The 27,526-nt window shown below is 56.6% G+C and overlaps 3 protein-coding genes across 6 annotated transcripts; 2 read left to right on the forward strand and 1 right to left on the reverse strand.

The window, feature by feature from the left end:
- Window positions 1–2,677: 2,677 nt before the first annotated feature.
- Window positions 2,678–5,858, reverse strand: RPL10A (ribosomal protein L10a). 2 transcript variants are annotated; one of them, XM_063418632.1, is made up of 6 exons: window positions 5,790–5,858; window positions 5,499–5,573; window positions 5,321–5,401; window positions 4,858–5,006; window positions 3,875–4,047; window positions 2,678–2,879 (listed from the first exon to the last, which is right to left on the reverse strand). In XM_063418632.1, the coding sequence occupies exons 1-6, from the start codon at window positions 5,792–5,794 to the stop codon at window positions 2,709–2,711; spliced, it is 654 nt and encodes a 217-aa protein (XP_063274702.1). In that variant the 5' UTR covers window positions 5,795–5,858; the 3' UTR covers window positions 2,678–2,708. The 2 variants fall into 2 exon arrangements, with proteins under 2 accessions (XP_063274702.1, XP_063274703.1); XM_063418633.1 differs by lacking the exons at window positions 5,321–5,401; window positions 5,499–5,573; window positions 5,790–5,858 and adding an exon at window positions 5,088–5,296.
- On the forward strand, window positions 5,806–15,591 carry ZNF76 (zinc finger protein 76). Of its 3 annotated transcripts, none has more exons than XM_063418540.1 (15): window positions 5,806–6,140; window positions 7,493–7,661; window positions 8,858–8,938; window positions 10,050–10,127; window positions 10,275–10,477; window positions 11,010–11,087; window positions 11,437–11,553; window positions 11,781–11,856; window positions 12,168–12,293; window positions 12,395–12,574; window positions 12,793–13,026; window positions 13,352–13,485; window positions 14,192–14,332; window positions 14,422–14,535; window positions 14,868–15,591. In XM_063418540.1, the coding sequence occupies exons 1-15, from the start codon at window positions 5,934–5,936 to the stop codon at window positions 14,970–14,972; spliced, it is 2,043 nt and encodes a 680-aa protein (XP_063274610.1). In that variant the 5' UTR covers window positions 5,806–5,933; the 3' UTR covers window positions 14,973–15,591. The 3 variants fall into 3 exon arrangements, with proteins under 3 accessions (XP_063274610.1, XP_063274611.1, XP_063274612.1); XM_063418541.1 differs by lacking the exon at window positions 5,806–6,140 and adding an exon at window positions 6,245–6,591; XM_063418542.1 differs by lacking the exon at window positions 5,806–6,140 and adding an exon at window positions 6,598–6,816.
- Window positions 15,592–16,206: 615 nt separating this feature from the next.
- On the forward strand, window positions 16,207–26,882 carry DEF6 (DEF6 guanine nucleotide exchange factor). Its single transcript, XM_063418550.1, has 11 exons — window positions 16,207–16,518; window positions 20,185–20,325; window positions 21,764–21,949; window positions 23,301–23,528; window positions 23,608–23,754; window positions 23,933–24,041; window positions 24,122–24,420; window positions 24,839–25,005; window positions 25,210–25,408; window positions 25,779–25,869; window positions 26,102–26,882. Exons 1-11 carry the CDS (start codon window positions 16,297–16,299, stop codon window positions 26,311–26,313), a joined length of 2,001 nt encoding a protein of 666 aa, XP_063274620.1. The 5' UTR covers window positions 16,207–16,296; the 3' UTR covers window positions 26,314–26,882.
- The last annotated feature ends 644 nt before the right edge of the window (window positions 26,883–27,526 follow it).

The following is a 27,526-nucleotide window of genomic DNA, read 5'->3' on the forward strand; positions in this document are numbered from 1 at the left end:
GCCTCTCCTGCTCCGTGCAATGGGGTGAGTTTTTGCAGGGAGTTGGAGGCGTCTTGGGGGATGAAGTTGCTCCTTTCAGACTGATCTGCCACAGCTTGGGCGTTTTTCTGGCCCCGTGGTGAGGGGGATCAAAACTTAGCCCGGTCACCTGCATGTTGCAAACTGATTTGCTTCCCTGCAGGGGTTCAGGGATGAGCCAACAGATGCTGAGGCCGGGTCTGGGGGGCTGGGAGGAGAGGGGGGCTGGCTCTTCACTCAGCCCCGAAATCCCTCCCCCAGGTACAGCCATCCCCTGGGCAGAGCCACCCCCACGGACCTGGGGAGGTTTTGTGCTTGTGAATCCCACCGGGCATTTCTGGCCCCATCCCTGTGTGTTCTCACCCTGCAGGGACGTTGTGGGAGCCCATCCCCAGGGAGTGGGGTGCAGGTCTCGGGTGCCACCCCCTGTTTCACTGCATCTGCCTCCCCCAGGCTGGCTCAGCTGGGGATGGTGGCCAGGTGGACACCACTGGTGGGTTTGTCCCTCCAGCATCTTCATGTGGACAGACAGGACTCCCAGGGACAGGCAACTGCTGCCACCACTCATCCCTCCTCCTCCTCCCCAAGCCTCCCTACTTTTCCAGCCCTGCCACCAGTTCTCAGCTGTCATCCTCCCCACACCTTCATCCCCATCTTCATCCTCTCTAAGACCTGGAGCTGCCAGGACTAAACATGCTTGACTTGCCCCTAGTGGCAGGTCCCTTCCCATCACTGTCCCCACTTGTCCCTCACTGTCCCTTTGCCCACACCTGAGCCCAGCCCTGCTTCTAACAAACCAATTATTTATTGCTCTGCGTCCATCTTTCCTGCATCTGGGGGATGCAGCTGCTCGTCCCTGTTTTCCCTCCTTGATCCACACTGCACCAGCACCCCAAGAGCCTCTCCCAGGCTCTGTGAGGGGCTGCGGGCAGGCTGAGCACTGGCACAGGGGCTGAGGTTTGTCCCCAAGATGCGTCAGTTGGAAAAGTCTGTCCTGATTCATCCCAGCTGTGGATTTTCCCCTCCTGCCGCCGGCTCCCAGCCTGTTTGGAAGCCCCACATCTGTGGGCTGAGCTGTTTGTCACTTGGTCGCTGTCTGGAAGCAGCTGCTTTAATGCACAAAAGCTGCTGGAGGGATCTGGAGAGGTTTTGTGGCTCTGGGACAGTGGCACAGGCCAGTGACCTTTGAAAGGGTCCTTCCTATTTAGAAGGAAAAACAAACCAGCCAGCAGCAAAAATAAAATCAGCCCAGGAATGACCAACGCTGCTGTGGTGCCCTGGACTGCCGCGGCCCCTCATGCCCAGCACAGCTCATTAACTTTGATTAACTCTGGCTGATCTAATGTCAGGTTGCTGCCCAGCTGCCTCTGTGGGGCATCGGGCCCTTGGGGTGCCCTGGCTGTCACCCTTGTCCCCACACCAGTCACCCCTGCTCCCCTGAAGTGGAGGGATGAGGTGGGCAGCACATCCTCCTGGAACAAAGAAAGGCACCTGGTGATGGTGCTTCCCCCTTCTCCTTTCACCAAATCGCTCAAAAAAGCCCCAAAAATTCCACCGACCCAGCCCCACTCCTCACCCACCCCCACCCCAGAATGGGTTTGAGAGGCTGAAACCCACAGCAGCCACCTCGGGGATCAAGGTTTTGAAGCCGTCAGAGAGAAATGAGCATTGTTGGGGTTTTGGGTATTTTTTTTTTTCATGTTGGAGTATTTATATCTGCCTTTTGCAGCGGGCCAGGACTTGCCATCTCCAGCAGAAACGATTAAAGCGATGAGCAAGATGTAGTTCATGAAGTTATTTGCACTTGATTAAAAGAAAAAAATTGTTATTTGAACTTTGTAAAAAGAAACGTTTGCATTTTGTATTGTCTTTTTTTAATTATTAAATGGAATTTCTTGGTGTTGTGTTGATCTTTCAAAAACTGGCTCTGATGCGTATTTTAAAGGTTTTTAACAGCAGGATCCGGAGCTATTTTCATTGTTTTGTTCCCTCGGATGCTGACAAGCTTTTCCACGGCCCAAAGTATTTTTTCTCCCCCCCTCAGAAGTTTAAACACTACACTTCCCTAAGCTCTCCAGTCCTTGCACAATGTATTTATTTATGCACATTACTCAGATGCAAGAAATTTCATTTTTAGTCCATTTTAATTTCATTTTTAGCCCAATTTCATTTTTAGAACAGGGAGTAAGACTGGCTCAGAGGGAAAAGGGGATGGGAAACACCCTCCACCCCAGCCCCAATCCCCTTGCTAGGCTGCAGCTCTGTCCTTGAGCACCCCTGGACTTATGGACAATGAAAAGTCCTCAGGAGCTGCACCTGGGCAGGTGTGGGCTGGGGAGGGGCACTTGTATTTAAAGGTTTCTGCTGGCCCTCACCAGAGCAGGGCTGGGCTCTGCAGGACTCAGGTGAGCTCTGCAGCAGGTAAAGATTCTCTCTGTGGGCACAGGGAGATCTGCTGGGACACCTCTGCTGTGGGGGAGAGTGGAGTCCTTCCCCTCCCTCTCTGAACGCAGGAGAGGATGAGGCTCCTTCCCTTAAAATCTCCAATATCCCACTTGGAATTCAACACAGCATCTGAGGCCTTCCTCAGGAGGAAGTGAGCAGTTCTTTGGCAAACCCTCCCCGAGGAGCTCTGGAGGAACAGAACCACACACAGCTCTGGGTGTCTGCAGAATTTATTGCTGCACCCCTTAGTAGAGGCGCTGGGGTTTGCCCATGGTGCTCTTGATGTACAGAGCTCGCACGTTCTGCCAGTTCTTCTTCAGCAGGGACACCAGGAAGTTGATGGCCAGGTGGATGTTGTAGACGAGCTCGTCCTCTGTCATCTTCACGTGTCCCACAGCCACAGCCAGGCAGAGCACCTGGGGACAGACACAGTGACATCGTTCACAGGCAAAGAAAGGTGACAAGAGCTGACCCACTCATCGGTGTGCTGGGCTGTCCCACGGTCTGGACACTGGGCATGGCTTCCCCTGCACAGCCACAGGCTTTGTCACCTGTGCCTGCAGCACCTGGATGCCACCTCCAACATGCAGAGGTGACTGGGTGAGCTGGGGGCACGGCTGCCTCCAGAAAGGGGACACCAGGAAGGAGCTGTGGCACACTGCAGGACTGGCACTGGAGCACAGCTCAGGGTTACCCTGCTCTGCCAAGCCCACAGCAGCTTCCCCTTCTGCCTCTGGGGCCAGCCCCCAGCCCTCTCTCTCTGCACTGTGACAGAAGCCAAGCCTTCTGCTCAGTCTCCCTGAGCAGCCTGGAAGTCAACGCTCCCCACAAGGATTTATGAGTGAGCCGACAAGCCAAGTGTCAGGACATCATCAGCTCAGCTATTTTAAATCCTCAAGCATTTGCAAACCCTCACATCTGCCGTGTCCTCCCAGCTGTGCCCCCAGGAGTCACACTTGGCCCACTGACATAGGGTAAGGACGCCTGAGGAGGGTTATTTTGGTTTGACAGAGTCAGCTCACCATGACAGCGAGAGCAGAGTCCCACAGAGCTGCTCCCAAGCTCACTTGGACAGAGGCAAGCCCCAGACTCAGCTCCAGCAAAGCCCCACTCACACTCACGGCCAGGTCCCACCCCATAAGCAGCACCCCCATGGGAGCAGCGTTAATGACACTGCTCTGTGCTCAGCACTGAAACATCCAATCATCTCCTCATCATTTGCTCCAAGATCCATCAGCCACAGTTATTTTATTCCTCCTTTCTGGCTGGCCATGAACACTGCAGGTTCCACCTCCCCTTGCTGGAGGAAACAGCCACAGCTGAAGGAACACTCGAGGGACACCTACAGCCCAACGCTGAGATGGCAGAGACATGAACAACCCCCAGGTACACAACTAAAGCCGTGCTTTACCTTCTTCATCTGAAACTTGATGGTCGATTTGACCTCATCCACCTTGGCCACCAGGTTCTCGTTGTGGGTGAGCAGAGAAGGGAATTTCCCGGCTTTGTTCAGGCCCGGGCCCAGGATTCGAGGAATTTGTTTGATCAAGGACTCGGAAGCCAGGAAGGCATCGTACTTCTTAGCTGCAAGGAAACCACAGGGAGGTCAGGAGGGACTCTGCTCCCAACGAGGGACTCAGCTGAGAACATGCAACTCCTCCCTGCAGACAATTCCAGCATTCCCTGGGTCCCACCTGAACTGGAGCTGGTTTTGCCAACAATCTTTGAGGAATGACTGCCACAGCAGCCAGGTCCCAGCTACGCTCAACACAGTGACTCCAAGTGACAGCTTGTTCCCTGAAGGAACTGTCCTTAGCTGAGCCCCAGGTGACCCTGAACCAACTCCAAGCCCTGCCACAGCCTGTGCACACCAGGATGAACGAGACAAAGGATGCATCTAGAAGAGGTTTAGCCAACAATCACGGGCATTTCCTAACAGCTTGGAGCTCCATGGCCCATTATGGATTGAGGGGCAAGTTCCTGTCTGCCTGAGGAACATACAAGAGGGACTTTGGAGTGCTCAGGGAGGGAAGGATTTTCTCTCTGACCAAGAGAAAATGACTGCATTTCATTCAAGCAAGAACCACAAGACTAAAGCACACTCTTGCTTCCAGTGTTTCTCGGCTTTTGCTGCCCTCCAGCTCCCTGCCCAGGAAACTGAGGAACACAGCAAAGGGTGAAACTGTTGACAGGGACATTTTCTGTCTCTCCCTTGGACAACCAGCCCTATTCCTGCAGTACTGACCTGTCAGAATTGCACTGTAAACAGCCTAGTGGCTTTTCTGAGTAGTTTTTGGGCAGATTTTGGTACTGGGGCTCTGCTCAGCTTTTCAGCTCTGCAACTAACCATGACATGGAAATCTGAGCATAGAAAAAAGCCTTATTGCCACTCACCCAGCTTCTTCACCAGCTTCTTGTTTTTATTGAGCTTCTTCAGAGCTTCTATGTCCATGTGAGGGATGTCAACAGCTTTGGCCTCATCACAGTGCTGCTGGTCCCCCAGCAGACAGACGGAGAATTTGGGCCGTGGCGTCGACTTCAGCCTGGGGAAGGAAGGAAGGTCCGAGTCAGTGACGGGCCAGCACCACCCGCGTGTCCACGGAGCCAGCACGGAGATACCTTACCACGGCTCGGGACATCCTGCACAGCCGCTCACCTGCCGTCCCCAGCAGGCCGGTGGGGACAGCCCGAGGGCTGCCGCACCTCCCCTCATGTTTTAAGACCCAGGGTGAGGGTCCGTCCAGCCGCTCCCGCTGCGCCGGGGCGCGCTGGACTCCCCGAGCGGTTCGGCGCCGCGGCGGCCCCGAGCAGGGCCGGGCAGCACCGAAGGCTGGGTAGGAGCGAGAGGATGGCGAACCTGACGGTACCGGAGAACCGCTTGTCCTTCTGCGGGTCATAGTTCTTGAGGCTGATCTGCAGCTCCACCGTCTCCACGAACCTGCGGGAGGAACCGGGTGAGGCCTGGCCGGGCACGGAGGGGGGAAGGCCGAGGCCGGGGGTGACACGTCCGGTCCCGCCGTGTCCGTGGCTCTTACTTGCGCTTCTTGGCACGGCTGCCGTGCAGCACCTCCTTCACCGCCTCGTACAGGGTGTCCCGGGACACTTTGCTGCTGCGGGGGGAAACGGCAGCGCGGGCTCAGGGCCGGCCCCGCCCGGGACGCGGCCCCGAGCCCGCCCTGGTCCCCACGCGTTCCCTCCGCGATCCACCCCGTTGACCGCGCCCCGCCGGCCGCCCGGACGGCCGCGCGGGCCCCACCGGGCGCGGATGGCGGCTGATGGGGCGGATGGCGGCGGATGGCGCGGAGCAGACGCCAGCCCACACTCACCTCATGGTGGCGGCTGCTCGGACCGAAGGGGCGGAAGTGCCTCTGGCGCGCTATAAGTAGTGGCGAGATCTCGCGAGATTCAAGCTAGGTGAGGGGGAGCGGCGCCATATTGGGAGCGGCGGGGAGCGGCATCCCGGGGCCGCCATGCTGGGAGCGGCGGGGAGAGGCGTGGGGAGCCTCCTCCGGCTGCCCTCGGCAGGCGGCCCGCCCGCATCTCCTTCCTTGTTAAATAAACAACCGGGATCTCTTTGCCCCCTGTCTCGGACCAACAGGACAGGAGTTACTGCATCGCTTCACAGCGTATCCCAGGAGCCCCGGGCTGGCCTCAGCAGCCGCCGGGAAGGAGAGGGGGTGCGTGAGGAGCTGCCGGGACGGGCTGGGCGCGGGCGGCAGCGCTGCCCATCCCCGACACGGGGCAGGCACCGCCGGCAGCGCTGCCCATCCCCGACACGGGGCAGGCACCGCCGGCAGCGCTGCCCATCCCCGACACGGGGCAGGCACCGCCGGCAGCGCTGCCCATCCCCGACACGGGGCAGGCACCGCCGGCAGCCCCGGCGGGGAGAGCGGGACCCTGTGGCTTCAGTGTTGGCACCGCGCATGCGCCGCCGCCTGCGCCCCGCGCCTCGGCCGCCCGGCGGCGCGCGCTGCCCGGCCAGGCCCGGCCCGCCCCGGAACCTGTATAGCGCGCGGGGGCGGCTGCGCGCGGGCGGGAGCGCCGCCGCCATGCGGGTTGCGGGGTGGGCGGGGCCGCGCGCGGTGCACGTCGGGCCGGCGGCGGACCCGGGCCCGGCGGGTAGCTCAGGTCGGTGTGGGGGATGGGGGGCGGCGATGGCGGCCGGGCCCGGGAGCCGCCTCCAGCCCCCGGGCACGGCGCGGGGGGACTCCCCTGTGCCCGCCAGGCCCGGGCCCTGCCCTCCCGTGCCCGCCGCCCTCGCAGCCCGTACCACGGCTTCCCGGGTCTCTGTGGGGACGGCGGTGCGAGGGCGGCCGCAGCAGCCCCGGGGGAGCGCACAGGAGCCTCAGCCGGGTGCGGGGAGCGCGGGGCGAGGCGGCACCGAGCGGGCCCCGAGCCGGGCCCGCCCCGAGCGGCGGCGGGGACGGACGGGGCGGTTTGCCTCGTTCCTAGAAATCAAACGATCAAATATTTGGCTATCTCAGAGGCCCCTCATGAAGAACTCGCTGAATCCTTTGAAAGATAACCTATCAGCAGAGAGTCTCTTTAGCAAAATGTTGTTGTGGGGGTGTGGAGGCTTTAGCATCATTTGCGTAGAGCCTGCAGTTCTGTCCCTCAGAAGGCTGGGAATTAGGAAAGGGAGGAGAGCAGGACGATGCTTCCAGGGATAAAGCTCATCACCCTACCCCTGTCTCCTGCAGCACAGGACATGCTCAGCCTGTAGGTTCAGGTTTTAAAGTACTTGGAAAGCCTGCAGATCATTTGGAGGACGGGAAGGGCTCGAATGTGACATGAGTCTGTCAGTTCACTGGCATGATAAACTTTATTTCATGTTGGTCTGTGGAACAGATTGTTATCCCTGCCTGCCTCTAGTGTGGGAATGATGCAGCGTTGTCCATCTTAACACTTCATAACCTCAAAAGTCTTTTGAGGCCGTTCAAGCTTTTCCTAGCGTGCAAAAGTGGAGAAACTAAAGGAAGATGAGGAACTAAGGGGAGAAATTGAAATGGAATTGTTCTTTTTACTTAAGGCTCGCAGCAAAGACGCCACCGCCGTGTCTCACAGGCCCCTGGCTCTGTGCCCCAGTGCTCCCTGGCAGGATCCATGTGTGGGGAGCCGGGGCAGGATGGAGAGCCTGGGGCTGCCAGCAGTGACCCTTGGGGATGGCACCACGGCCTACCTGCAGCAGGCTGGCAGAGGTAACGGAGCCTCCCAGGGCTGGGAGTCTCTTCCTGGCTCTGAAATTAAAGCCAGACTCACCAAACGTGCCCCTCACGGCGTGGGAGCTGCCACACGTGCGTGGCTGCTGCACACAGGCAGCTGGTGACTGTTGGATTTGCACTGAAGTCTGATGGAAAATAAAATACAAATCAAACATGCCTCTGGTTTTGGGAGAGCTGTTGCTGTAGGAAATAAAGGTGCTGTTCAGACTAGAAGAGCCCTGTTTTTTCCACCATTGCTATGGACAAGGAGATGATGCTGTGGCCTGCAGGGCTCTGCTCCACCTAAACCTCCCCTGGGCTCAGCAGGTGGTTTTGCATCACTGGTGTGCATGGGGTTTGGTTCACAGCAGTGCTTTTCTCACTCAAAGAGGTGCCAAATTCCACACCTGCCCTTACTCTGGTGTTTGTGAGGGTGCTCCTTTCTCCATCTCCCTGTGCTCCCAGAAAGAGTAGTGTGCTGTTTCCCAGCCTGCAGAACAGGATGGAGGAGTTGTGCAGCTCCGTGTCCTGGGGGTTGCTCTCCTGCTTTATTTTCTGTGCAATCTCACTGCAAGTTTATTACACATGTGGAGCTGGATTCTCTTGGAACCACCAGGTTGTGTGACCCCCCTCTCAAACCTTATGCTCCAGGTGAAGCCAACCTGGATTCTCCATGTTCAGTGGGATGGAGCAATGCCCTCTCTGCATCAAATCATTGGATAACTAAGTCATTATTACAGGTTTGCACAGTCAGGCTTTGACAGAGTTCAGTCTCTACAGCCCAACACTGGCAGCACTTTAGGCCCCTTTAGGTGCTGTAATTGTTTCCTAACAGTTGATCCTCTGCCAAAGTAGTAGATAACTCTCCAGGCACCGATGCTGCTCAGCACACCCAGTTGATTTTTAGTTCCAACACAAGTGTAATTGCTTTCTCTGTGTGCTCTGTCTGTCTGCTCCTTGGCATGAGGAGCTGTGAGGGGCAGCTCCTCAGCAAGTGATACCTGAGGGTCTCTGTCATGTGTCCTGGCTAGAAAAGGGCAATGCCAACATTTTTGGGAAGTGAAGTGCCTCTGTGAGGGAAAGCTGATCCATAACAGCCTAGAAGGGACAATTTCTCCTTTTGTGGGACTGTGGGAAGCATGTGGCACAGAGGACTGGGCTCAGCAGCTGATGGCATGTTTTAACTATTCCAGGTGAAAAGCTGATTGAAGGGCAAGTCATTGAACTTGAAGATGGGACCACAGCTTATATCCATCAGGTGACTGTTCAGAAAGGTGAGGAACACACTTCCCCCTCTTTCCGTTTGGAAGGACACTGTAGACGTGGCTGCAGCTCTCAGTATTCCAGGATTTGTGCTGCTCCATCAGGTCCAGCTCTCAGAAGTCCATGTGGGCACAGGGTTTCTATTGGGGTTTTCTTTGTGGTGGTTTTGAGGCTGAGTAAACAAGGACATTGCCTGCAAAGTTGTTAGCAGTCTGATGAGAAGGTGAGTCTGGTGGAGGTGGAGACAAATGTTCAAGTGTCATTTCACCTGTGGGCTCTCCCTGTTGTCATACCACAACTCCAGTGAGCTGTGTGCTGTGTTGGTGCCAGCCATAGCACACACAGAGCTTGTTTCATGTGGGAGCAGCTGGGCAGGAGTTTCCTCTGAACTGTGAGGAAATTATAACTAATATATTACTTCTGGAATAGGTGTTGGTGGGGGTTGTTGGGAACAATGCCACCTTGGTCATTGACCCATCAGCCAATGTCATCTCTGAAATTAGGTAACATTAGTCTGAGAGGTGTTGTGAATCCAGTTCATGTGGCAGGCACCAGAGTGGCACAGAGAAATCATCCTTGGCCATGCTAGGGTGCAAAAGGGCAGGTAGAAAGAGCTCTGTTACTTTGAGCAGTCCTTCCTTGATGCCCCCAAGCTCCTTGTGTGCCACCTCCCTCTTCTATTCTCCAAAGGCTGTTTGAAATTGATGTTTTACAGCTGGCTGTGCCCCTTTCCCCTCTTCATCCTCTTCCCTGCCTTCACATGCACAGTGAGAGGGGTTCTCCTCACCCCTGCTTCCCCTGCAATGGGATGTTTGTGTTCTCCTTCACACCCCCCTGTCCCAGAGCCATCCTTTTGTCTGGGATATAATCTGGCATTTTGAAAGTGGTGAGATACTGCATTTCTCCTCTGAGTGAAGGAAGAGGCAAATCTGTGCATGAAGTCTTGCAAACCTCATCATTCACCTCAGAAGGGCTCAAATGGTGTCTTAAACCCACAGCTGTGGTTGCCTTTCAGGGCAGGCAGGCAGCTCTGTCCTCTCCTGCCTGGCAGCCTGAACTGCCACAGCATTCCCCATCCTGAGTTCTCGAGGAAGGTGTGTGGATGTATTTCTTTTCTTTTAGAGGCTGTGGCTTTTGAAGACGGGCAGCCAGTGGTGCTGGAGGATGGCAGCATGGCCTTCATACACAGCACAGCTAAAGGTAAAAGCACTCCTTGCTCTTTCCCTGGCAGCAGGAGGGAAGCTGCTGAAATGTCTCAGATTTCCAGGGCTGGGGAGCTGAAGCACGTGTTTTCTGCCTCGCACTGAGCTTTGTTCCAGCTCTTTACCTGAATGTTTCCTCTTGCAGAGAGTTACGAGCCCGGCACGTTCCAGGCTGTCCAGCTAGAGGATGGCTCCACTGCCTACATCCACCGTCCTGCCATGGTGGCACCTGGCAGCACCACCCTGGAAGTGAAGACAGAAGCTGGGCTCGAGGGGTTGGCTGGGAAGGAGGAAGATGATGGCTTTGATGTGGACACCATGAATGCATTGCAGCAGTATGGCAGAAAGGTGAGGGCACAGCATCTCTTGGCCTGAGTTTGTGCCCTCCCTTCAGCAATATTTGTGCACATCTGTCTGTCAGCAGCACCAGCTTTGAGAGAAGCAACTGGACAGGGCTCAGTGCTGAGGGGTGCCTGGCACTTGGGGACACAGAACGGGGCTGTTTGGTCCCGTGGAGTGCTGGGCCTGCTGCAGGCTCAGGTTTGGGAAAGGAGGAGAGCTGCTGTGACACAGCCTTTGGTGTGTCAGCAGCGGCTAAGCCATGGCCACTGTCCCCACGGTGACAAAGGCCTCAAAACCAAAACAGCTTCGGGTTCTGATGTGGTGTGACTGCAGTGTCCCACCTCAGTATCCCGGGTACTGCCTTTTTCTCCGTGGTGCTGTGGAGCAGGGGCTGCCAGGAGGGTGCTGGTGGTGCTGAGCTGGGCACAGACCTTCCTGCTGCCTGGGAAAGGGTGGGGTGGCTCTGTGGCTGTCACCGCCTTCCTGCCCCACGCTGTACCGGGAGGCACAAACAGTGCCTGTGCTTCTTCACTCACAGGGGGCTGATGAGGAAGAGGAGGGAGTGACAGATGCCTGCCATATGAAGAGTAAGGACTCCAGCAACATTCCTTCCCAGGTCTGAACTTTTCAGTGACTGGAACTAGGCTGAGCTCCTCTTTGCCAGTAATTACAAAAGTGCTGTGGCTTCTCTGCAGAGTTAGCAAATGCTAACTGCACATATTTCAAACGAGCTGAGAAAGGGAGTTTTGTGTCTGAGAACCCCCAGTGAGGCGGGAGGGGGAAAATGCAGGTTCCTAGGGCCCTGTCACCTGGGCTTCACCATGTGGGTACAAGCTGTTTTGTAGGAACATGTTTTTGGAGGATAACTGCAGGACTGCATATGTATGGTAAGGAGGGAAATATTTGTGTGGGCTTGGTGAAGCTGTGGTGGCTTGCTGGATTGATTCCAGTACTTGTCTCAGCAGGATTTGCAGGAGGAGGTGGTGCAGAACCAGAGGAAGGGGCAGCAGGTCAGCAGCAGAGCTTTCCGCTGTGGGTACAAAGGCTGTGGCCGCCTCTACACCACTGCCCACCACCTCAAGGTAAGGCAGGTGACATGGCAGTGAACAGGCCAGGCCAGTGCCAGAGCAGAATGCTCCATTCTGTGCAGCTGAGTTACATGCTGAGCTCCCCGAGAGACTCAGATGTGTCAATTGGCCAAGGTGAAATCCAACAGGGAACTTCAAATTCTTTCCATCAGCATTTTGCCATAGTTTTCCTTCTTCCTTGCTTTGGACCTTATTTTAGGGACCTGTTCTTTCTTTTCCAGGTACACGAACGTGCTCACACAGGTGACCGCCCATACACGTGTGACTTCCCAAGCTGTGGGAAAGCATTTGCTACAGGTAACAGTTTCTGTTTGGAGCATTTTCTGTCCAACCCAACCCTTGCTGAGCCTCAGTCCTACCTCTGGTGCAGTAGAGCACAACATCCAGAGCCTCTAAAGCAAGGGAATCATAGCACAGGAGCCTGCTGGGACTTCATTGAGGGCAGATAATGGTGGAAGTAAGGTTAGAAGTGATGCTGGGGCTGGTTATTTCTTCCCCTTCAAGCTTTGCAGACACAACACAGAGTACATGGACTGAGAGGTGGTGCTCAGCTTGTCATGGTGTTTCCTTCTCATTACAAAATTAGTTGTGGTGTCTGTCCTGGACAGGGTATGGTCTGAAGAGCCACGTGAGAACACACACAGGAGAGAAACCCTACAAGTGTCCAGAAGACATGTGCAGCAAAGCCTTCAAAACCTCCGGGGATCTGCAGAAACACATCCGCACGCACACAGGTGAGCAGCACGGGGGAAGAACTGCACAGGGGACAACCCAGTGAAAGGGTCTGCAGGTGGCTGCGTGGTGGCAGGTGTCACCACATCTCTCTGTCCTCCAGGTGAGCGTCCCTTCAAGTGCCCCTTTGTGGGCTGTGGCCGCTCCTTCACCACGTCCAACATCCGCAAGGTTCACATCCGCACGCACACGGGCGAGCGGCCCTACATGTGTGCAGAGCCCGGCTGTGGCAGGGGCTTCACCAGCGCCACCAACTACAAGAACCACATGAGAATCCACACAGGTAGGAGGGAGCCAGCAGCAGGGAGAATGGTGGGGCTGGAATGGGCATTTCCAGGCTGAACGTGGCAGGGGTGGCCAGGGAGTAGGAGGAGATAGTGAGAATTGCTTTATTGGATTGATTGTTGTTCCAGCAGTCTGTCTCCAGCTATTTGCTCTGCTGGGGAATCCCTCCCCAGAGCATGAGGAGGGTGGAGCTGAGCTCTGTGGCCTCTGCCCTAGGAGAGAAGCCGTACCTGTGCACGGTGCCGGGCTGTGGGAAGCGCTTCACAGAGTACTCCAGCCTGTACAAGCACCACGTGGTGCACACGCACTGCAAGCCCTACACGTGCAGCAGCTGTGGCAAGACCTACCGCCAGACCTCCACCCTGGCCATGCACAAACGCAGCAGCCACGGAGAGCTGGAGGCCACCGAGGAGAGCGAGCAGGCCCTGTACGAGCAGCAGCAGCTGGAGGGTGAGGAGCCACTCCCTCATCAAGGTGTGGCAAAGGGGAGGGAGGTGACAGCAGGAGCAGCCACGCCCCTTGCAGAGCCAAATATGTGCCGTGGCCTCCTGCATCCCCATCAAATCCAGATCTATTGGAAGGTCCTTGCTGTAAGTCACAGGTTGGGAACAGCCCCCTGCCCATTCTGTGGTACAGGGAGAGGTAAAGGCCCTTCTTCCCAGCCCTGGGCTGGTGTCATCATGGTCTTGTACTCTTTTGTGCACAAGGAAGGTCCAGAGGCCAGGCATGTGCTTTCACACTCTGATAATGCTGCTCTTCCCCTTCTCTGATCCAGCTGCTGCAGCTGCTGACAGAGGCTCTCCACTGAAGAGTCAGCATATTGCTTTCCTGTCAGAGATGGAGGAAGATGAAGAGGAAGATGCTGTGCCTACACAAGTCTCGCTTATCTCTCAGGATGGGACAGAGCAGGTATGGACACAGACAGCCTCCAGCATGTCAGGGGCAGCAATTATTATCTGAAGTGAGATTCTGCCTCTACTCAGCCATGGTGTTCTTTTCAGGGCCTTTCCCCAGCATTTTTTCAGACCCTCGAGGTTCCTGGGGTCTTCCTGCCCTAAGGGCTCCCTCCTGCAGCCTCACCCACGGCTGCAGTGTTGGTTAGGGGGCCCCAGTGCCCCTCCTTGCTGATGGGGTCTCTGGGTGTTTTTGGGGTGACTGGCAGCCCTTGGCTCCCTGCAGCTCCACAGCTCTGCTGACCCAGGCTGGATTTGGAGATGTTTTGTCATCACTTGTATACAGCAGTGCTTTTCTTGTACTTCCCTCCACCAGCTGCCCCTGTGCTGACTGGAAAAAACTTCCTTCTGTGGCACGGGACAAAGGAAACAGCTGCCACCAGTGACCTGTTTCCTCTTAGCCTGGGATGCTCCTGCTGCTGCAATGCACAAAGCTTGAGGGAAAAGGCTGAATGGGAACGGGAGATGTGGTAGAACAGGGAGGGCTGAAGATCCAAGCTCTGAGTTCTCTGTCATCAATTTTATCCCTGGCCCTGGGCAAAGTCCTTGGAGTTCTCTGTGCCTTAGGTCTTGCACAGAGCTGTTTCCTCCTTGCCCAGACCAATGCATTGCTAAACTCAGGAGTTGCCCAAGACCCCCTGAGCATCCGCTGTCACCCCCAGGTCAGTCTGTCCCAGGAAGAGCTGCAGGCCCTGGGCAGTGCCATCGGCGTGGTGACACAGAGCAGGCCCGAGGGAGAGCTGGCAGGAGGTGACACTGGGACCGTCACTGTGGCCAGCACCGATGGCACCGAGGCGCAGGAGGTACACACAAAGCTGGCACTGTCCCTGCTTCCTCTGCTAGAAAAGAACTGCATTTTCTTTTAAAACATGGTCATCTGAACTTTTCCCAGGTGACCATAGTCGCTTCTGGGGCAGTGGTGTCAGAGGAATCGGACATCGCCCTGCTCTGTCATCAGCAGGTGGCATTGCTGGCCACCTCCCACGGCACCCACATTGCTGTGCAGGTACCACATAGCACTGTCCCCTTCACTCCCTGGCCACCTGCTGCCTGCAGCACTTGCCCTCTGGCCCTGCTGCATTGCTGCTTGCCCAGGGGCCTTGCTCCTTGATTCCCAGATGCTCTGTGTGCAGAGGACAGCAGGGACGTCCTCCTGTGATTGCAGAATGCTCCTTTGTAAACAGCCCTTCTGCCCCTCTGCTTCACACCTGTGTCACCCACCTGTGTCACCCACCTGTGTCACCCACCTGTGTCGCCCCTCTGTCCTGCTGAGAGCCACCCTGAGCTGCCTGTTGGGGGTTCAGCCCTCATTCTCTCTCTCTCCCTTCCCTCCCCCAGCTGGAAGAGCAGCAGAGCCTGGAGGAAGCCCTCAGCATGGCCACGGCAGTCATCCACTACGAGCCAGTGCCACCAGCCACAGCCCTGCCGGAGAAGGGGAGCTGAGGCCCGCGGAGCAGCCGGGGCAGGGCAGGGGCAGCCCCCGCCTGCCGTGGGCAGGGGTGGTGGGTGCTGCAGGACGTGGGGCAGGGGCAGTGTCTGGGCCAGTGCCAGTGTGTGCCCTGTGCCAGCCGGGACACTGACGGGGCAGCACGGGGCTGCTGGGGTACCCTGTCTGAAGGGCTCTTCTCTCCAGGGAGAGAGGGCAAATCCACTGGACTGCTGCCTGCTCCTGGGCTCTGAGCAGCAGCTCCTTTTTGAGGGGCATTTCCTGCCCTCTCCCTCTAGGAATGGTTCAACAGCTCCTCTTTCTTGTTGCCCACCCCTCCAGCTCAGGGGCCAGTGGGCAGCACATGCACAGAAGCAATAAAGGCCCATCAGAGCAAGCCCAGGCTGTCCTGAGCTGGGTATGGAGGGTGACCAGTTCCTGCCATTGGAGCCAGCACTGGGATGGCTCTAGCAGTATTTCTCCCATCTCTTTTTCATGTTCCTTTCTCAAGCAAAGCTTCCATGGCAGACTCCTTAGCTGTGGAGCAGAGCTGCCAGCACTTGCCAGGAGCTGAGCTAGACCTGGATGTAAATGCTGAGTTGAAATTAAAAATTAAAATGTTTGTTTTTAAAAGGACCCCTCTTCTCTTTGGTGGAAGCTGGGAGGGGGTGGGATGGATGTTGATGATTAGCAGCTGTAAGAATTAAGGACATTGAGGAGATTTGTGGAATTCACCAAACATGTCCTGCCAAAGTAGCAGCTGTCCCACAGGAGGGCTGGGAGCAGGGTGAGCTGTACCCTCTGAGCCCTCAGCATGTGGCTTGGAGGGGTTAAGACTTGTCCCTGAAATCTCACATCAGGCCTTGGCTCTTCCAGGGACCCCTGCAGGCCTAGATTTAGGGAACTGTGTCTGTGAACACATCCCCTGAGCTGGGAGAGAGAGACCTGGGCTGGTGTCCTGCCTGCACCGGTGGCTTCGACCCCTCCACTGCCCCAGGTGCAGGGTGGACAGACCTGGAGACCCTTGAGATCCTCGAGTCCAGCTGTGAACCTGAGCCTGGCACAGGCTCCCAGCAGTCTCCCGGGGCGTTTTTCGGACATCCCAGAGCAGTCTGTAAAGAAGGATTTTATCCACGGGCACGGAACGGGCACAACCCGAGAAGGATGCCACAGGCTGAGTCTCCGCTCGCCTGCTGCGACCGATCCCTTCCAAAGGCAGCGCTCCCGCTGCGAGGGGAAGCCGCTACTTGAGCCAGGGCGGGGATTTCTCTCCCCAAAACGCAAATTACGACGGACCTTTCGATCTCTGGGCCGAGCTGAGCAGAGGCTCGGTGAGCGGCGATGGGGCCCGGGGGGTTCCCGGGGCGCCCCGAGCAGGCGGCGCTCCCGCCCCACGGCCCGCCCGCCCGGGCGGCTCCAGGAACCGGATCCGCGGGCTCGGCAGAGCCGCCGCCGCCGCCGCCAGCCATGGACCTGCGAGCCGAGCTGCTCAAGTCCATCTGGTACGCCTTCACCGCCCTGGACGTGGAGAAGAGCGGCAAGGTGTCCAAATCGCAGCTCAAAGTGAGTCCCCGGGGAGCTCGGGCAGCACGGACGGAGGGTGGGCAGCGAGGGGTGAAGCGAGTCCGGGCTGCTTTGCATCCCCGCGGGTTTCCACGGAGAAACTGTTAAATATTGAGGTCAATAAGATCTTGTTGTTGCCTCTACGCTTGTTCTGGTGAAGTTCTCAGGCTCTGTGGCATCTCCCTTTAAAAAAGGAGGTAGGCTCAAGTGTGTTTTCTAGGTGAAAATGATAAATCTAAATTTTAGTTATCAGTTTCTTGTGCTTTTTATGGTCAACTAAGAGCTCAAACTCTGTTTACATTTTCTTGCTTGCCAGAGCATCTGTGTTTCTCCTTGCTGAGTCAGTGGGTTGGGAGGTAGGGACAGGTTGTTTTTAAACAAAAACTCCTCAGTGGTGTGACCAGAAATAACACAGCACTTTAAAAAACTCTCCGCTTTCCCCTCTCCCCACTCTTAGCAGCTTTCAGAGGGCTCATGCCCTCAGCTCCTCATCAAACCCATCATAGCTTTAAAAACCTTTTTGTCTGCCCCCAGGCCAGGGTTGCTGGAACCCACCAGGGAGCCCCTTGGCTCTGAGAATAATTGATTTTTTAACCTTTGCAGACGGTGGGAATGTTTTTTTTCATCTGTTTTGGTTCCTAGGCTGGCACTGGGGTTGGAAATGCTGGTTGGTTCCAGGGTCTGAGATGAGAGACCTAAGCAGGAACGTGCTTAGCACAGGGAGGTATTGCGTCAGGACTTGGCAGCTGCTGCCAGTCTGCAAGATTTGAACCACTGCAAAAAGACCCACTTTTCCTCTAGTCCCTCTATTTTATAGGGCTTCCCCAGGACAGACGGCAGGGAAGGTGCTGGGCTTTGGGAGGGGTGTGTGTTTTACCCCAGAATTAGTTTTGTTAGCAGCAATCTGGAGGAGAAGCAGCGAGAGGCAGATTCTTCCTGCTCAGCCTTTGTGGCTGAGAGCTTTTGGCTGCCCCCAGAACTCGTGGCATGTGCCCTGCGAGCCACGCTCACCTGCTAAAACCGTAGAAATAGCTGAAGGAATTAAGGAAAATCCTAAAGTAGGCCAGAGCTTAATTCAGTTTGCTAATTCCTGAGAGGGGCTGCTGTGCTCCCTTCACAGTGTCCCCTGCACCACTGCTCTGGGTCCAGAGCCTGGCCCAGGCATGGGATGGACCCAAAAGCACCAGCAGTGCTTGTCTTGGGAGATCTTTTTCACCAGTGATGATGTTGAGGCCACAGAGACTCAGTTTTTAATGGCAGTTTCATGGAGAGTTCATGCAGGGTCTGCAAACCGTGGTGTAGGAGCTGTGGTGATGGCATCTCCGAAGTGACTTTACCCAGGGGGACACTTGAGAGGGGAAGGGATGTTCTCCCACGCACCTTCAGTGACGGAATGGGTTGGCAGCAGGTCATTGAACAGCAAAGCTCAGCTCTGGATGACTTTCCCACTGTCTCCAGGCCAGGGCGAGCTTGTTTCCACCCCCAAAACCACTCGAGTTTGCCCCTGCCTACACAAGCCAGCCGCTGTTCAGTTAGGAAGGAATCTGGGGTCTTGCAGCTCTGAGCAATAAAGCCACCGAGCCCTCTCCAAACCCTTCCAGGGCTGCTGAGCCGGGCTGTGCTCTGCTCCCTCACCCGGGCGTGTTGCTGCACGAAGGGTCTTGAACAGGAGTTGGGAGAGCACCGGGTTTGCACCCACAGCCCCAGAGCTGGCTGGGAGCGTCCTGGCACAGCGGGGGCTGGCGGCCGAGCCCCGGCCACGCTCCAGGCAGTGGCTGGGAACGTGCCGGGGTTTCCAGCGTGAAGAGGCAGCTGTGGGAGGCCTTGGGCTCCTGGCAGGGGCACTGCGCAGGCAGGCGTGTGCAGATGCCGCTGTGAGTGTAGGTGTGTGAGTGCACAGGAAGGAAGGACAGTTTGCGGTCGGGTGCTGCGCGCCCAGCGAGGTCGGGTAGTTTTTCTCCCAGCACAGGCACCAGCTCTGCTCTTGGGAAGCGTTTGTGCTCTCAGTGCCGTTCATCCCCTCCCTGGCTGGGAGGGCTGTGGATGCAGGATGAGGTGTGGTCCCTCAGTGTGGCTGGAAATACCGAGCACTGCCCTGGTGCTTTTGGGCACCTCTCATGGGTGATGGGTGTGACAGCGGTGGGAGAGGGTGGAGAACAGAAACAAGGCTGGTGCTCAGAGAAATCCAGGGCAATAGGAGGAGTCAGGCAGACCCCTGGCTGCCCCTCTGGCCAGCCCCTGCGTGCCACAGGGGAAAGGTTGTACCAGCAAACTGCTTTCGTAGCACCCCTTTCCCCTGCTGTTATTCTCCTGCTCCTGTCACTGTTTCATAGCCTGCAAGGGTTTCTCACCTCTCCTGTCTGCAGTCATGCCAGCATTGACCAGGTCAGGGCTTTCCTCTGTTTGTGAGAGGAGGGGCTTTGGGTCACAGGGTGCCAGGGTGGGTGGAAGGGCCCAGGGTGTCCCCCAGGGTCGGGGTCACAAGTGAGACCTCACAGGGCTTTCTAGGGGTGCACTGGGAGGAGGGGTGAAGGATGGAGATGAGGGCCCACATTAGAAACACAGAATGGGATATGATTCCCAAACTTTGAATACATCCTGATGGATTTATTACCATCCTGGAGGATGTCCATGATATTCCCAGGCCTTTCCACCACTGTGTGGACCCTGGGGCTGCACTGAGCCCCAAAAGGCATAGCTGTAGCAGCAGTGCTCGGGGCTACAGCCCTGTTGTGTGAGCACAGGGTGGAGTCCTGCTGATCCCATTGGTCCAGAGGGTGGAAGAGAATGAAAATCTGGTTGGGCAAGAACTGTCTCCAGCTGCAGCAGCCATCATGGCCTCAGGCAGCTCCTCTCCTGCTGGGAGGAAATTTCCAGCCCTGCACAGAGGAGTGGGGATGCTGTTCCATCTCCTCCAGCCCCTCTCTCTTGAACCCTTGGCAAGCTGCATTGGCAGATCCTGGTGCACTGGGGAGGTGTGGGACACTTTTTTAACCATCTCCTGATTCTGGGATGTAAAGGCAAGGAGAGCACCACTGCCCAGCATCACAAGGTGCTCATGGGCAGCCTTGCTTCAGGCTTTCCAGCACATGGGAAATCCGTGAGCTTGTAAACATGATTTATTTGGGGGGATTTGAACAAAACCGGCTTGTCTTGCTGAGTATTTCTGGTGACGGTGTGTCTCCAGATCTCCATTGTCTGCTTCCATTCCAGACAAAATGTTTGCTTAGTTTCTCACCAGTCTTTCCTATTTCCATGTTTCCATCTTTCTCTGCCCCCAGCAGACAGTGGCTGCTGCCAGGCTGGGCCGTGGTTGTGTCAAATGCATAGCTTGGGGTAGCTTATCAGCTTTTCTAGATCAGAGCAAGTCCTGTTTGCTCTGAGGGATTTGAAACAGCCCTTTCAAGAAAGAAGTTCCTCATGTGCCAAGAAAAGAAACTAACGTGGAAAAATCCTCGATTTTTGCCTGTTTCTAAATGATTCTCTAAGGTTTACATTTGGAAATTATACCAAACCCAAACCTTGACTCAATGCTGTGGCTGCTGGGAGGTGATGCCATGCAGGGCACAGTCCCCAGGGGGGTGAGTGAGGGGGTGGCACCTTGGGGATGTGCTGGGGCAGGGCTGGAGATTGTTCACCTTCTCACCACCCCCTGTCCTTGGCCAGGTGCTGTCTCACAACCTGTACACAGTGCTGTGCATCCCCCACGACCCTGTGGCACTGGAAGAGCATTTCCGTGATGATGATGATGGGCCAGTGTCCAGCCAGGGCTACATGCCCTACCTCAACAAGTACATCCTGGACAAGGTGAGTTCCTTGGTCATCCCCCAGACCTGCTGTTCCTAACACGAGGACATTGAGGTTCCTGGGAGCTCCCCTTAGTTCCTGGAAATCACATGCCTTGGTGGGTGGAAAGAGGGTGCAGCGAGAAGGGGACTGCTCAGGTGAATGCCAAAATGAGTGAGAAATGTTTAATACTCAGTGTCTCCCTGGCAAGGATGAAGTCACCTCTTTACGTCACAGCTCTGGATGGAGCAGCATGTCTGCCCGCATTTCCTGAAGGGCTCAGAGAGAGAAATCAGCCCCTTTTATCCTTTCCAGCCAAGCTCAAATTTGAGGTGTGACCTCATTTGGCAAAGAGGAGAGGGAGGAGGATGAGGTGCAAGCAGGAGCAAAGTTGGGGTAGGCAGGGGCTTTCTCCCTTCTTTCTGCAGTTCAAAGACACCTTTGTCTGGCACAGCCAGAGGTTGGTCTGTGGGTGCTGTTTCCTCCAGGCATGTGAGGAGAGAAAGAATGACTGACAGCTTTCTTCCACTGTGTGCTCACAGAAAGGGGCCAGAGCTGCTTGCAGTAACCCTTTGCTCCCCTGGCTCTCCTGGTGTTCTTGTCCCTGTGCCAGTCCCTGTTCTTGTCCCTGTGCCAGTCCCCATCCCTGTGCCCATCTTTGCCTTGCCCAGAGCTGGCAGCAGCAGCCCAGCCTGGTCCAGCAATGCTGATCTTGGCTGCAGGGATCTGGTCTGCAGCAAGCAAGGGCAAAGCCTTTCCCAGCTCCTTCAGCCCTTGGGCACTGCCCAAGGTCAGCCCAGCCCAATCTCCCCATCACAGAGTAGCCAAAGTCCTTCCAGTTGCCCACATGGTTCTTTGGGAAGTGATCTTTAAACCCACTTCTTCTAGTTTCACCATGGCTAATAGAATCCCAGAGGCAGCCTGAAAAGGGAGAAGTGGGTTTTCCTAGTAAGAGAAGCTTTTAGCTTTTGCCACCCAAATGTTTTCCTCCAGCTTTGCTGCTACAGGCCACAGTTTGCTCCTGTGCTCACACAGCTGGGATAGAGCACCCAGGGACAGCCAGAGCTCCTCTGATCCCCATCACTCTTCACCCATCTGCACCACACGTGCTACCTGGGGCAGCCCACAGCTCACAGCAGCAGGGGCGAGGCTGGTGGAGGCACCATTCCTGCTGGCTGCCCTTGGGCCAGCACTTCCCTTCACTCCTCAGTTCTTCTTTGTGGTTGAATGGGATAACAAGAAACCCCAAACCATGGAGGCACTGGGGAGGTGGGCTTGGAGAGCTCCACACCATCCTGCCTGTGCTGCACCTCAGGGTTCCTGCTGGTGCTGCAAATCACCCCATGCTTCTCTCTGGACAGATTTTAGGAGTGAGAGTTTCTTCTCTCCAGCACTTCCTCCCCCAGAACTCCCCTCCGTAGCTTCAGCTCCCCACTCACCCCCTGACTCCTGCCTGCAGGTGGAGGAAGGCGCTTTTGTCAAAGAAGATTTTGATGAGCTCTGCTGGACCCTGACGGCAAAGAAGAACTACAAACCCGACCGGAATGGGAACAGTGTTATCTCCCACCAGGATGCTTTCAAGCTCTGGTGTCTCTTCAACTTTCTGTCTGAAGACAAATACCCTCTTGTCATGGTGCCAGATGAGGTAGGACCTGCGTCTCCCTCCACCCCTGTCCTCTCAGGGCTCCATGTGCTGGCAGAGCCCTGTTTGTGGGTGACACATCCCACTATCGCTTCCTGGCATGTCCCACTGCATCCTGCAAACGTGGTGTTCGAGGGGATGAGAGGGAGGAGGCTGGAGCTGGGACAGGGGGGCTCTCTGCCCTGGACCCCCTGCCCTGTGCCCACCCCCACTGCCCAGGGAGAAGAGGGGGCTTTAGAGGGGAGACCCCTCCAAAGTGCTGCAGCCTCTCCTGCCTAGGGAGCAGTGGCAGAGCAGACCTGGCTGTCCCCTCCGTGGCCACTGCCACCCAGTGCTCAGCCCCTGCCCAGCAGAGTGTTAAGGGTGAGGTGCCAGCCAAAGAAAATAATCTCCAGAAATCTCCAAATTCCACAGCATTTAGGGGGGAAGGTTCTCCCTTTCCCTGGGGTAAGATTAAACCTGCATGAGAAGGCAGGCAGATCTGGGGAGAATGCACAAGTGCAGAAGCCTAGAGTGGCCTCAGCAAAAGGAACTTGGCAGGGCAAATGGCTGCTGTTGTCTTCTACCCCATCAGCCTCCTGAGATCAGCAGAAAAGTCAAAATTAAAAAAAAAAAAAAAAAAAAGAGAAAAAGGCAAGAAACACCATGCTGCACAGACGTAGCAGGGCAACCGCACTTCCTGTGCCCTGGGAGAGGTGTTTCCTGTTCCCCAGATCATGAAAAACTGAATCATCCTGAGCAACTGCATTCAATTCTTGCCCTTCTTACAATTAAACGACATAAAAAATCCAGCTGGGTGCAGGAACCCTGCTGTGTGTCACCTTCCTGCGTGGCTCCTTGCAGTCACCCACCAGTCTCAGTCCCCAGACTGTGGGCAAGAGAGCTGGCAGCAAAATTTGAGCTGGGATAAGTTTCCCCACACCATGTCAACCACCTTGACCTTTTATTTGCAGTTTTAAAATGATGCTCATCTTCATATGGATCTGTCCCCCTGCTCCTCCACAGTGATTTTTGGAAAGCAGTGGTGCTGAGCTCCCTGTGGCATTTGAGACATCAGTCCTGAATGGGGCTCAGCAGTGCTGTATTCCCTCAGGCTCTTGACTGCTACGAGGTTTCTTACTCTGCAGACAAAGCAGCCAAAACACCCCATCCTTGGGGTTAAAAGGAAAAACCTCCCAGTAGAGGTCAAACTAACCCAGTTCCAGTCTCCTGAGCCAGCCTGCTGCCTGGGATGCCTCAACCATCACAGAGGGTTGAGATGGAAAGAGATGTGGCCTTGGGCTCTCCAAAATGGGTCAATGGGGTGAGGACAGCTCTGGCTTCTTCCTGTCACTGAGTGTCCCCCTCCCCACAGGTGGAGTACCTGCTGAAGAAGATCTGCACAGCCATGAACGTGGAGCTGAACTCCTGCGAGCTGGAGGATTACCTGTCCCAGGAGCCGCAGGGGCAGGGCGGGCTCACGGTCTGGCAGTTCCTGGACATGGTGAACTCGAGGAAGTTCCTAAGAGGCATCGAGCAGGAGGCCATCAGCATGGCCGTGGAGGAGGTGTACCAGGAGGTCATCGAGGATGTGCTCAAACAGGCAAGGAGCCCACATATTCTGGGGCACAAGCTCCATGCTGCTCCCACCCCGTTTTGATCTCCGTGTCTCTCGGGTGCAGGGCTACCTCTGGAAGAAGGGCCAGCTGAGGAGGAACTGGTCGGAGCGGTGGTTCATGCTGAAGCCCAGTGCCCTCTGCTACTACATGAGCGAGGAACGGAAGGAGAAGAAGGGGAGCATCGCGTTGGACAAGCACTGCTGCGTGGAGGTACAGCCCAGGGCAGCAGCTCAGCTTGGGGACAGCAGACCCTGCAGACCCCTGGAAGGGAGATGCAAGAACACACAATTTCACATCCATGAGCATGGGAGAGCCAGTCCTGTGGCTGAAGACGGGGGGATGAGGTGGGATGCAGGGGGTAACAACGTGCTGTGTCCTCTCCCTGCAGATGTTGCCAGACAGAGATGGGAAGAGGTGCATGTTCTGTGTGAAGACCTTGTCCCGCACCTACGAGATGAGCGCCTCCGACACCCGGCAGCGCCAGGAGTGGACACTCGGTCTGTGCCCATCCCACGCCCCTTCCCCAGCTTCCCCGTGCCCCCTGCATGTCCCCACTGACCGTGCCCTCCCTCTCCAGCCATCCAGACAGCCATAAGGCTGCAAGCAGAGGGAAAGAAGTCCCTGCACAAGGACCTGAAGCAGAAGCGACGAGAGCAGCGGGAGCAGCGGGAGCAGCGCAAGGCGGCCAAGGAGGAGGAGACACAACGGCTCAAACAGCTGCAGGAGGAAAAGGAGAGGAAGCTGCAGGAGCTGGAGCTGCTCAAGGAGGCCCAGAGGCAGGCAGAGATCCTGCTGCAGGAGGAGGAGCAGCGGCGGAGGCAGCAGCACGAGGAGATGCAGAGGACCCTGGAGATCCAGCTGCGGGAGGCTGAGCAGGTGGGTGCATCCCACAGGGACTGCGGTGCTCACAGGGTGGCTGCTTCCTTCTCCTTCCCTTGCCCAGGGCAGCCCAGGGGTTTGGATGAACAGCGCTGCTGCCACCCATCACCTCTGGGCTCTGTTGTGCCTGAGACCCCTTTGAGCAGGAGATGAGGACAACCTGCCTCAAGGGGCTTTGGTTGGGGGACAGTGAGAGGCAAGTGCTGGTGCCAGGCCAGACAGGGAGCCCATTTCTGACCTCACATCTAGCACTGGCTCCAAATGACACAGCCTGTCTCCTGAGCAGGGAAACAGTTTTGCTTTGGACCTGTCACTGTGGGCTGCCCCTGCTCTGGGCTGCTCCACCCAGTGGGCCTAAGTGGGTTCTGGGGACACTGGTGCTGGCCTGGCCAGCTGATGGCTCCTGTCCCCGCAGGCTCGTGCCTCCATGCAGGCAGAGATGGTCCTGAAGGAGGCAGAGGCAGAGCGGCAGCGTAAGCGCATCCTGGAGCTGGAGGACATGCAGGAGAGGCTCCAGGAAGCCCTGCAGCAGGAGGTGAAAGCACGGCAGGACGAGGAGGCTGTGAGATATGCACAGGCCAGGTAGGACTGGGGCATCCCTGCCCCTCCCTGGGCAGCCCTGCTCCCAGGGCACATCTCCAGGGCATGGGGATGTGCTCGCCAGGGCAGCTCAGTGCTCCCGGGTACGGGGATGTGTTGGTGACTTCCCAGTATGCAGGCTGGGGCGGGAAAACGGGTGGAAGAAGTGGCAGGGGGACATCCTCACCTCTTGCTCTTCATTGTCAGGCTACTGGCTGAGGAAGAGGAGAAGCTGAAAGAGCTAATGAAGCTGAAGGAGGAGCAAGAAGAATATATCATCAAAACTCAGAGGGAGAAGCAAGTCCTCAAGCAGGAGATGGAAAACAAGAACAAGTGTCTGGAAGAGGCGCAGAAGCAGCTGGAAGAAGTGAGAGTGAACAGGCAGCGGGTGGACCAAGACGTCATGGTGAGCATCACGTCTGCGCCACATCTCTTCACACGGGGGACTTTCCAGCCCTCCCAGAGTCACCTCCATACTGGGGAGGACCAAGCTGGAATTGCCATGAGGGTTTCTGAGCTGTGCCATGTGCAGGCACAGCGTGATGCTGTGGCTGAGACAGGACAAGGGTGTCCTGCCCCGTGCTGGTGTCAGTGGGAGAGTGTTGAAGGGAGGAGGGTTACAGGGGGAGCAGAAGGTCTAGAGGAGAGTGAACTGAGTTTCCATCCCAGAGGGAACCTCCAATCCAGGCTTTCTCAGGGAAGGGAAACCCATGCCCACAGTCCCAGATGAGGGGCAGTGGGGCAGCAGCTCAGCCCTTCCCTCCATCCCCTGCCAGGCGGCCCAGCGGAAGCTGCGACAGGCCAGCACCAACGTCAAGCACTGGAACGTGCAGATGAACAGACTGATGCACCCCATCGGGCCAGGAGGTAGGAGACCAGCTGACCCAGCTGACCACCCTTCCCTGGACCCCCTGAGTGCAGCCATGCTGGGGCATGAGCCCAGACCCCCACCCATCTTCCCCTTTTGGGGGGCATCTGCTGGCTGGAAGGACTCTGATAGAAGATATTGCAATGCCTCCTGCAAGGAGGGACTCCACAAACCTTTTTGGAGTCAGTTTGGGCCCCAGGTAAACAACTGTCTTTTTCTGTTCACCCCCAGACAAGCGAACAAACGTGAGTGGAGGAGTCTTCGCTGGCTACCAGCCCCTTCTGTCACGGAGAGATTCTTCCCTCAAACTCAAGCTGAGGGTGGAGGATAAAGGCAGTGATCCCACGAGGGAAAACAGCAAGGAAAACGTGAGCAACGGTGGGAACAGCAGTGCGCTGCCATCTCCAGATGCGGACACCATGGCCACAGAGCCCACCAATTAGCCCAACAGGATGGCAGAGCCCAGCTGGGCATGGCAGGGCTCAGCTTGTCCCTCCAAGTGGACAGTCATTGTGGCCACCTCTGGCTGGAGCCAAAGTGGGGACCAGCACAGAGCCTACAGGGGACTGCATAAGGCAGAGGTGCTCCCATTTCCATCTAAGGGCTGCAACCACCACGTGCCAGGAGGCTCAGGCAACCCAGTGCTGAGAAGAGGCCAGTGGGACCTTCTCCTCTGGACTGCTGGACTCAACTCCTCATGCTCTGTTTCACACCCTGTACTAAAAAAGAGCCACTGATGGGTCGGGACCCTGTGGCCCAGGGCTGCAGTTTCCTCTTGGTTTCTACAACAACCCTTCTGCATCACTCACTGCTCCAGGGTGTGGAGCCTTGCCACCAGCCAAGACACCTGGACTGACCAAGCAGGGCCTTCTTGTCACCCCACACCACACCAGGTGTCTCTAACTACAGCCACCACTGTATTCCCTGGCGGTGGCTGTAAGTACTGGAGTCACTTAGCAGAAACTAACAACCAATAAATAAAGCTTTTGGAGCCACTGGCCTCAGACCTCCTGCCCCACACACCAGCAGCCCTGCAGGCACCAGCCCTCTTTCCTTGGCAGTGCAGGGTTTGGTTTCGTTTCCCCCTGTGGGAAAGCGCCCTTTGAAAGCAGTCAGCCACAACCTGTGGTAAATGGCCCCACCAGCAGATTTCAGGTTGGTGTGTAGGGGGCCAAGAGGGGCACAGAAAAAACCAAAAAGCCCCAATAACGCGCCATCATTTGGGTTAGTTTTTCAAGCACCTCTGTATAAATACAGTCCCAGTCACCTGTGCCTTTGGAGTCTGGGGCATAGAGCCAGGGTCACCTCTGGAACAGGCCCTGGGAGCAAGCTCTGCACCGACTCCGTCTCTGCTCTATTCTCGGAGACGAGCTGAGTTCGTTGGGGAGATTATGATCTGTTTCCTCTCGGGCCTCGAACGGCGCTCTCCCCGTTCTCACAGCGTTTCTCAGTTTTTTTCCACCGTGGCCGAAGCGGCCCCGGGACAAAGCGCTCAGTGTGTGCCCGGGCTGCGGGGGGGCCCGGCCCCGGCCACCGCGGCCGCGCTGACGCACGGCGGGGGCACGGGCAGTGCAGGGGCCGCAGGTCAAATGCATCACCTCCGCCTCCTTCCCTCTGCGCTGGGACACAGCGGGGTGGCCCTGAGCCCTGGGCCGT

Source organism: Prinia subflava, chromosome 23, assembly GCF_021018805.1.
Source record: "Prinia subflava isolate CZ2003 ecotype Zambia chromosome 23, Cam_Psub_1.2, whole genome shotgun sequence".
Taxonomy (NCBI): Eukaryota; Metazoa; Chordata; class Aves; order Passeriformes; family Cisticolidae; genus Prinia; species Prinia subflava.

What these genes read in the sequence shown, in the direction of transcription:
- RPL10A (XM_063418632.1), bottom strand. An exon ending in AGCCGTGCCAAGAAGCGCAA is followed by an intron (nt 5,402 to 5,498) that starts GTAAGAGCCACG and finishes TTCCTCCCGCAG; the next exon opens with GTTCGTGGAGACGGTGGAGC. An exon ending in GAAGCTGGTGAAGAAGCTGG is followed by an intron (nt 4,048 to 4,857) that starts GTGAGTGGCAAT and finishes GTTTCCTTGCAG; the next exon opens with CTAAGAAGTACGATGCCTTC.
- ZNF76 (XM_063418540.1), top strand. Translation starts at nt 5,934, where the DNA reads ATGCTGGGAGCGGCGGGGAGAGGCGTGGGGAGCCTCCTCCGGCTGCCC. An exon ending in TCAGGTGACTGTTCAGAAAG is followed by an intron (nt 8,939 to 10,049) that starts GTGAGGAACACA and finishes CTTTTCTTTTAG; the next exon opens with AGGCTGTGGCTTTTGAAGAC. An exon ending in CTCAGGATGGGACAGAGCAG is followed by an intron (nt 13,486 to 14,191) that starts GTATGGACACAG and finishes TGTCACCCCCAG; the next exon opens with GTCAGTCTGTCCCAGGAAGA.
- DEF6 (XM_063418550.1), top strand. Translation starts at nt 16,297, where the DNA reads ATGGGGCCCGGGGGGTTCCCGGGGCGCCCCGAGCAGGCGGCGCTCCCG. An exon ending in TGTCCAAATCGCAGCTCAAA is followed by an intron (nt 16,519 to 20,184) that starts GTGAGTCCCCGG and finishes GTCCTTGGCCAG; the next exon opens with GTGCTGTCTCACAACCTGTA. An exon ending in ACAAGTACATCCTGGACAAG is followed by an intron (nt 20,326 to 21,763) that starts GTGAGTTCCTTG and finishes TCCTGCCTGCAG; the next exon opens with GTGGAGGAAGGCGCTTTTGT.